The sequence below is a fragment of the Scomber japonicus genome, chromosome 18, assembly GCF_027409825.1.
Source record: "Scomber japonicus isolate fScoJap1 chromosome 18, fScoJap1.pri, whole genome shotgun sequence".
Classification (NCBI taxonomy): domain Eukaryota; kingdom Metazoa; phylum Chordata; class Actinopteri; order Scombriformes; family Scombridae; genus Scomber; species Scomber japonicus.
This window is the reverse complement of record NC_070595.1, coordinates 28926361-28935631: the sequence shown is the minus strand read 5'-3', so window position 1 is coordinate 28935631 and position 9271 is coordinate 28926361. Positions and strand designations below refer to the sequence as shown.

The 9271-nt window shown below is 43.9% G+C and overlaps 1 protein-coding gene across 1 annotated transcript; it reads left to right on the top strand.

Annotated features, from left to right (window-relative positions):
- The first annotated feature begins 2411 nt into the window (after positions 1-2411).
- LOC128378592 (uncharacterized) lies at positions 2412-5996 on the top strand. Its single transcript, XM_053338160.1, has 2 exons — positions 2412-3066; positions 5609-5996. Exons 1-2 carry the CDS (start codon positions 2465-2467, stop codon positions 5955-5957), a joined length of 951 nt encoding a protein of 316 aa, XP_053194135.1. The 5' UTR covers positions 2412-2464; the 3' UTR covers positions 5958-5996.
- Positions 5997-9271: the final 3275 nt, after the last annotated feature.

The window sequence follows — 9271 nt, the reverse complement described above, 5'->3', positions numbered from 1 at the left end:
CACATACACATGTATTCAATTAGCTTTTAAATTTCACTTCAAGCGCTGGAAACTTAATTGACTCGTTTTTTCAAAGGGAGTTCGTCTTCATTTCTTAAAGCAATTAAAAAAGGAAAGCACAGAGACTGCGGCTGATTTTACTAAACCCATGGTTATAATTTAATGTGTTACGTTAAGTTTAAGAAAATAATTCATATGTTTAACACAAAAAAAACACAACTTACCGACAGTGTTTGAAGCTTTTAAGCAAAAACAAATAAACCCTTCTGTCTGCTCTGCTTCTTCTGCGGCTGCGCGGTCTCACTGTGCTGTTACACTCATAGTTCACTCTTTATAGAAACCTCTGATATCTGTTTCCATCCGTGTCCCAAATATTAACCCAAGCACAGCATGACTGAATCAGACATGTACAGCAGATGATCAGCTGTCCCTACAGGAGCTGCCCGAAACTGGAAAAAGTCATGTGAATTAATCAGCTGACCGTAACCACGTTCTTCTTCTTTGGTTTTACTGGCGGACTGCAAACCAACGCTGAATGTGCAACAGCGCCACCTGCTGTAAGCATGGAGGACTCACACTGCACATAGTCCAGGTCTAATCCGGGAACCTCTGACTGACTGATATATTATTATATATGACATCATTAGATTATTAATAGTGAAGCATCAGTGTTAGAGCAGCATGTTACTGTTGTAGCTGCTGGAGGTGGAGCTAGTTTATACTACTTTATATACAGTTAGCTAGTTTATACTACTTTATATACAGTTAGCTAGTTTATACTACTTTATATACAGTTAGCTAGTTTATACTACTTTATATACAGTTAGCTAGTTTACACTAATTTATATACAGTTAGCTAGTTTATACTACTTTATATACAGTTAGCTAGTTTATACTACTTTATATACAGTTAGCTAGTTTACACTACTTTATATACAGTTAGCTAGTTTATACTACTTTATATACAGTTAGCTAGTTTATACTACTTTATACACAGTTAGCTAGTTTATACTACTTTATATACAGTTAGCTAGTTTATACTACTTTATATACAGTTAGCTAGTTTATACTACTTTATACACAGTTAGCTAGTTTATACTACTTTATATACAGTTAGCTAGTTTATACTACTTTATACACAGTTAGCTAGTTTATACTACTTTATATACAGTTAGCTAGTTTATACTACTTTATATACAGTTAGCTAGTTTATACTACTTTATACACAGTTAGCTAGTTTATACTACTTTATATACAGTTAGCTAGTTTATACTACTTTATATACAGTTAGCTAGTTTACACTACTTTATATACAGTTAGCTAGTTTATACTACTTTATATACAGTTAGCTAGTTTATACTACTTTATATACAGTTAGCTAGTTTATACTACTTTATAGTTAGCTAGTTTAGTCCAGTGGTTCCCAACCTAGGGGTGGGGCCCCTCCAAAGGGTCAGCAGATAAATGTGAGGGCTGCTGAGATGATTAATGGGAAAGAAGAAAAAACAAAGTTCTGATACACAAATGTGTTTTTCTCTAATCTTTGCTTTTTTATATTTAGTAAATAAATCAGGACGTGGGTTTATTTGGAGTCAGAGTACCAATTAATCCCACTTTATTCATCAAATATCTTTATTTTATATTCCAAAATCTACATGGACTAATGAAATGAGAGATAAATGTTGCTTTAAATGATCTCCCTTATAAATCCTGTCAGTATCCATGAAAAACAGCTGAATTTAGATTTTGGTGCTTAATGGGAACACTTCCCCTAACAGCTGAAAACATTGGTCATCAAAAAGTAATCAGCTGAAATAGTTACATGACTTATTTCATTTTAAATAGAGTAAATATTAAACTATTACATTTCCACAGTAACCTTCCCAACCATGACTTCATATCTTTGGCTGATAAAGTTGGTAAACTACATAAAACACAATGAAACAACAAACTGATAAAGATCTCAACAAACTCAAGCTTGTCATATTTAAAAAAAGAAGTGAATGTACTCACGTTTTATTTTTACTTCCTGAATGAACTAAAGCTGAGGCGGTTCCTCTGGAGGGCGCTAATGCAGTAAAGGAGGCGATAGAGCGGCTGTAGTAGAAGAAGTGTCTCGGTGTTTATGGACAGATGAGAGGCGATACAGCTGCATGATGTTGGATGTTTAGTGACTGGACAGCCTTCAAAACACCGCGAACAAGACGAGTTAAGATCATTTACTCCTCGTGCGTGTGTGCGTGCAGTTTAACGAGCAGTAGGTTGTGTTGGAGCCAAGATATAAAGTGTTTGTTGGGGAAAAGCTGCAGTAGCCAGGACATACAGTGTTTCTATAGGTAGACTGCTGTAGACTGTGTTGGGGCCAGGACATACAGTGTTTGTTGGGGACACACAGTGTTTTGGGGACACAGTGTTTTGGGACCACACAGTGTTTGTTGGGGGTGAGCTCCACAGGTTGAGCACCATGAGCAGACCTCCGCCGGATATTAACGACATGACTTCCCTCAAAGTGAACAACCTCCCCTACCGGACGTCTCCCGAAACACTCAGGCAGGTGTTCGAGAAGTACGGTCGTGTAGGGGACGTGCACATCCCCAGAGACCCCTGTACGAGGGAGAACCGGGGCTTTGCATTCGTGCGTTTCCACCTCAAGCAGGACGCAGAGCAGGCTTTGGACGGGATGGATGGCACCGTGCTGGAGGGACGGGAGCTCCGGGTGGAGATGGCGCACGTCGATGGCATCAAAGTGGACACTCTCACCTCCCTCAAAGTGGACAACCTGACCTACCGCACATCTCCAGACACGCTCAGAGTCATGTTTGAGATGTACGGCCGGGTCGGGGACGTGCACATCCCCAGAGACCCCTACACCAAGGAGAGCAAAGGCTTCGCGTTTGTGCGTTTTCACCACAAGCGGGACGCAGAGGACGCGATGGATGCGATGGATGGAGCGATGATGGACGGACGGGAGCTGCGGGTTCAGATGGCCCATGGAGGAGGAGGAGGAGGCGGCCGGCGGGGAGGACAGATCCGGAGGTCTGGAGGACATGACCGCAAAAACAGGAGGTAAAAAGTAACTCTGGTTTCTTCAGAGAGACGCTGAAGATAGAATTAATATACATATGAGTTGTACATGTACAGCCTAGTGCTGGATTGTACATACAATGACCTGCAAGTGTTCAAACTAGTGCTGGGCATTAAACCGATCATACCGTGATATGAGACCAGATATCGTAATATCGTGATATGTCATCAGAGTCTCTTCCTGGTTTTAAAGCTGCATTACTGTATAATGATGTAATGTTCTGCTCTTACCAGACTGTCCTAGCTCTTCTGTTATTTAGCTTTTACTCACTTTGTCATTATATCCTCATTACTGATGATTATTTATCAAACATTTCATCGTGTCAAGCATCAACAGTCATCTCTACATCGTTGTAATATTGACATCGAGGTATTTGGTCTAGTATATGGTGATACTTGATTTTGTCCATATCGTCCAGCCCTAGTTCAAACCTCCTGCTAAATGACTCATTTCACTGGATAACAGAGATTACATCAATACATAATAGAGAGGTCTGCTATGATGTAATAAAGGTTCAGAATACATCAGATTTCTACAGAGAGGACTCTGAGATAGTTAAAGAACCCAGAGGGAAAGATTGATTTTTGTGGTGATTGATACATAAAACCTCTTTTGATAACTCGGTAAAACAAAAAAGCTTCTCAGCACACAAAATATGATAGTTTTCCTCTTCTGTTAAAAACCTGCAGATAAAAAAACAATCACCAGTCAGTCTGGTTTTGCTGTAAGCCAAACATCAGACAGATTAAATATAGGTCTGAGCATAACTCTTATATTTATTTAATGGTGTTGATCTCTCCTCACTGTCACAGACTGCTGTTATAATGGAGCTGTGTTAACTTCCTGCTGCTGTCTGCTATCAGTATGAGACGACATCACACGCTGATTTAACACAGCAACAACATTCATATCAAATCACTAAACTAAAATATCATTTGACATTTTAATTTTCTACTGGACCATAAAAGTGATTGATTAAACATTTATGAATGACTGATGAGGAAGAGACTAATTATGAGTCAGAATATGAACAGTATGTGAAGAGAATACTTTTAAATGCTGGATGATGAATCACAAAGCGTCAAACTCTGTATTCAAGAGTCAAGGAAGGAAGGAAGGAAGAAGGAAAAGAGGCAGGGAGGATGGAAGGGAGGAAGAAAGAAGGAAAGGAGGGAGGTAAGAAAGGAAAGGAGTGTGGAAGGGAGGAAAGGAAAGAAAGAAGGGAGGAAGGAAAGGAAAGAACGACGGAGGAAAGAAGGGAGGAAGGTAGGAGGGAGGGCGGAAAACAGGAACGAGGGAGGGAAGGAGAAAGGACAAGAGGAAGGAAGGAAGGAAAGAACAGAGGACAGAAGGATGGAAGGGAGGAAGAAGAAGGAAAAGAGGAAGGAAGGAAGAGAGGAAAGGAAAGAAGGAAGGGAGGAAAGAGAGAAGGAGGGAGGAAGGAAAGGAACGAACGACGGAGGAAAGAAGGAAGGAAGGTAGGAGGTAGGGAGGCAGGAAAAAAGGAACGAGGGAGGGAAGGAGAAAGGAAAAGAGGAAAGAAGGATGGAAGGGAGGAAGAAGAAGGAAAAGAGGAAGGAAGGAAGGAAGAGAGGAAAGGAAAGAAAGAAGGGAGGAAAGAGAGAAGGAGGGAGGAAGGAAAGGAACGAACGACGGAGGAAAGAAGGAAGGAAGGAAGGTAGGAGGTAGGGAGGCAGGAAAAAAGGAACGAGGGAGAGAAGGAGAAAGGAAAAGAGGAAAGAAGGATGGAAGGGAGGAAGAAGAAGGAAAAGAGGAAGGAAGGAAGAGAGGAAAGGAAGGGAGGAAAGAAAGAAGGAGGGAGGAAGGACAGACAGAAGGGAGGAAGGTAGGAGGGAGGGAGTGAGGGAGGGAGGGAGGGAGGAAAAACGGAACGAGGGAGGGAAGGAGAAAGGAAAAGAGGAAAGAAGGATGGAAGGGAGGAAGAAGAAGGAAAAGAGGAAGGAATGAAGAGAGGAAAGGAAAGAAGGAAGGGAGGAAAGAAAGAAGGAGGGAGGAAGGACAGACAGAAGGGAGGAAGGTAGGAGGGAGGGAGTGAGGGAGGGAGGGAGGAAAAAAGGAACTAGGGAGGGAAGGAGAAAGGAAAAGAGGAAAGAAGGATGGAAGGGAGGAAGAAGAAGGAAAAGAGGAAGGAAGGAAGAGAGGAAAGGAAAGAAGGAAGGGAGGAAAGAAAGAAGGAGGGAGGAAGGACAGACAGAAGGGAGGAAGGTAGGAGGGAGGGAGTGAGGGAGGGAGGGAGGGAGGAAAAACGGAACGAGGGAGGGAAGGAGAAAGGAAAAGAGGAAGGAAGGAAAGAAGGAAGAGAGGAAAGGAAAGAAGGAAGGGAGGAAAGAAGGAAGAGAGGAAAGGAAAGAAGGAAGGGAGGAAAGAGAGGAACAGTCAAAACAGACGGGGTCGACAGGAAGCTTAAGTAATGACCACCTTTCTTCTTCTTCTTCTTCTTCTTCTTCTTCTTCTTCTTCTTCTTCTACTTCTTCTTCTTCTTCTTCTTCTGTTTTTAAACAGGAGTGAACATCTGGCTCCGAGCTGCGGCTCCAGGTCGAGCAGCGTGGCCGACGAAGCCGCCGGACCGTCGTGGTTGCTCTGGAACGAGGGGCGGTCTCTCCAGCTCCCCGACCCCCTCAGCCCCTCGCTTCCTAAACGGAGGAAACTAATGGACCCGCTCGGCGTTGAGGACGACGGGACGGGTCTACACAACACCGACATCACGACCGTGCAGCCGCCTCGCACCGCCAAGAGTCTGGTGCTGCTGGAGAGCCTCGCCATGCTCGCCGCGGAGAACGACATCCTGAGAGAGGAGAACGAGAAACTGAAAAGACAGTTAGAGAAACAGAGGCAGACGTTCTTCCTTTAGCCTCGTTTTCTCCTTTCAGACTCTCTGAGCGGACTGTCAGAACGGAGGGAGGATGGAAAACAGGAACGAGGGAGGGAGGGAGAAAAGAAAGAAGGACAGAGGAAAGAAGGATGGAAGGGAGGAAGAAGAAAGGAAAGAGGAAGGAAGGAAGAGAGGAAAGGAAAGAAGGAAGGGAGGAAAGAAAGAAGACGGGAGGAAGGAAAGGAAGGAACGACGGAGGAAAGAAGGAAGGAAGTTAGGAGGCAGGGAGGCAGGAAAAAAGGAACGAGGGAGGGAAGGAGAAAGGAAAAGAGGAAGGAAGCTTCCTTCCTTTCTTCCTTCTGTCCCTCCTTCCATCTGTCCTTCCTTCCTTTTTTCCTTCTGTCCTTCCTTCCATCTGTCCTTCCTTCCTTCTGTCCTTCCTTCCATCTGTCCTTCCCTCCATTCTTCCATCTGTCCTTGCTTCCTTTCTTCCTTCCATCTGTCTTTCCTTCCATTCTTCCTTCTGTCCTTCCTTCCATCTGTCCTTTCTTCCTTTCTTCCTTTCTCTTAGAACGACATTCTGAGAGAGGAGAACGAGAAACTGAAAAGACAGTTAGAGAAACAGAGGCAACTTTTTTCCTTTAGCCTCGTTTTCTCCTTTCAGACTCTCTGAGCGGACTATCAGAACGGTGCTCCGGCTCCATCAGCTCCTCCTGAACTTTAATGAAGCTGAAACTTAAAGGAGCAGTCTGTAGGATTGAATACCTTGAATCAATCAGTTAAACTTTGATTTGTGAAGCCCTTTTTATACATTTGCTTTATAATGACTTAATAAAAACAAGAAGTGAGAAAACGCCATCGTAACAAACACACATTTAAAAACGACCATTAATGAAATATGATAAAGTAAAGTAGATAAAACCAGAAAGGTGAGGAGGGATATTACATGGAAATAAAGAAGAAGAAGAAGAAGAAGAAGAAGAAGAAGAAGAAGAAGAAGAAGAAGGAGAAGAAGAAGAAGAAGAAGAAGAAGAAGATAAAACAGTTAAAACAACTAAAGAATAAATGTGATGATGTGATGAATAAAAAGCTTATTCCAAGCAGTAAAACAGGCTGAAACAATTATTTTAAATTCTATTGAAAGCCAGATTTTAACCCTTAAACAGACCTTACTAGTTATGTCATTTGCACCTCAAGTAAGGAAGGAATGAAGGAAAGAAGGAAGGAAAGGAGGAAGGAAGGGAAGCAAGGGAGGAAGAAGGAAGGAGGGAGGGAGGAAGGAAGGAAGGAAGGAAGGAAAGAAAGAAAGGAGGGAATAAGGAAGGAAAGGAGGGAGGAAGGGAAGGAAGAAGGAAGGAAAGGAAGGAGGGAGGAAGGTAGGAAGGTAGGAAGGAAAGGAGGGAAGAAGGAAGGAAAGGATGGAGGAAGGGAAGGAAAGGATGGAGGAAGGGAAGGAAAGGAGGGAGGAAGAAGGAAGGAAGGACAGATGAAGGAAGGAAGAAAGGACAGAAGGAGGGAACATTTACCCTAACAGCTGAACTTAGATCTGAGGAAGGAAGGAAGGAAGGAAGGAAGGACAGACAGATGAAGGAAGGAAGGAAGGAAGGAAGGAAGGAAGGAAGGAAAGAAGGAATGAAGAAGGAAGGAAAGAAGGAAGGAAGAAGGAAGGAAAGGAGGAAGGAAGGGAAGCAAGGGAGGAAGAAGGAAGGAGGGAGGGAGGAAGGAAGGAAGGAAAGAAAGAAAGGAGGGAATAAGGAAGGAAAGGAGGGAGGAAGGGAAGGAAGAAGGAAGGAAAGGAAGGAGGGAGGAAGGTAGGAAGGAAAGGAGGGAAGAAGGAAGGAAAGGATGGAGGAAGGGAAGGAAAGGATGGAGGAAGGGAAGGAAAGGAGGGAGGAAGAAGGAAGGAAAGGAGGGAGGGAGGGAGGGAGAAGGAAGGAAGAAAGAAAGGAAGGACAGATGAAGGAAGGAAGAAAGGACAGAAGGAGGGAACATTTACCCTAACAGCTGAACTTAGATCTGAGGAAGGAAGGAAGGAAGGAAGGAAGGAAGGACGGACAGATGAAGGAAGGAAGGAAGGAAGGAAGGAAGGAAGGAAGGAAGGACAGAGGAAGGACCCTGGAGGACAACAGGAAGGTTAAAGAGTGTGTATCTCCTGGTGCACGTTGTCTGTTTTGACCCGCTCTCTATGTATAAAGGCTCATTCTAAGGATTCTTATTTTAATGGGATTACACCTTTAATTAAAACACACTCATGAATCTCTGTTCCTCTAAAGCAGGGGGGTCAAACATGCGGCCCGGGGGCCAGATACGGTCCGCCCGAGGGGTGCAATCCGGCCCACTTGCCATCCAGTGTTCTTTTCCTTTCTTCCACCTGTCCATCCTACCTTCCTTAATTCCTTTCTTCCTTCGTTCCTTCCTTTCTTCCTTCTGTCCTTCCTTCCATCTGTCCTTCCCTTCATTCTTCCTTCTGTCCTTCCTTCCTTCCTTCCTTCCTTCCTTCCTTCCTTCCTTCTGTCCTTCCTTCCATCTGTCTTTCCTTCCGTTCTTCCTTCTGTCCTTCCTTCCTTTCTTCCTTCCGTTCTTCCTTCTGTCCTTCCTTCCTTTCTTCCTTCTGTCCTTCCTTCCATCTGTCCTTCCTTCCATTCTTCCTTCTGTACTTCCTTCCATCTGTCCTTCCTTCCTTTCTTCCTTCTGTCCTTCCATCCATCTGTCCTTCCATCCTTCTGTCCTTCCTTCCTTTCTTCCTTCTGTCCTTCCATCCATCTGTCCTTCCTTCCTTTCTTCCTTCTGTCCTTCCTTCCATCTGTCCTTCCCTCCATTCTTCCTTCTGTCCTTCCTTCCTTCCTTCTGTCCTTCCTTCCATCTGTCTTTCCTTCCTTCCTTCCTTCCTTCTGTCCTTCCTTCCATCTGTCTTTCCTTCCGTTCTTCCTTCTGTCCTTCCTTCTTTTCTTCCTGCTGTCCTTCCTTCATCTGTCCTTCCTTCCTTTCTTCCTTCTGTCCTTCCTTCCATCTGCCCTTCCTTCCTTTCTTCCTTCTGTCATTCCTTCCATCTGTCCTTCCTTCCATTCTTCCTTCTGTCCTTCCTTCCATCTGTCCTTCCTTCCTTTCTTCCTTCTGTCCTTCCTTCCATTTGTCCTTCCTTCCTTTCTTCCTTCTGTCCTTCCATCCATCTGTCCTTCCTTCCTTTCTTCCTTCTGTCCTTCCATCCATCTGTCCTTCCTTCCTTTCTTCCTTCTGTCCTTCCATCCATCTGTCCTTCCTTCCATCTGTCCTTCCCTCCATTCTTCCTTCTGTCCTTCCTTCCATCTGTCCTTCCTTCCTTTCTTCCTTCTGTCCTTCCTTCCATCTGTCCT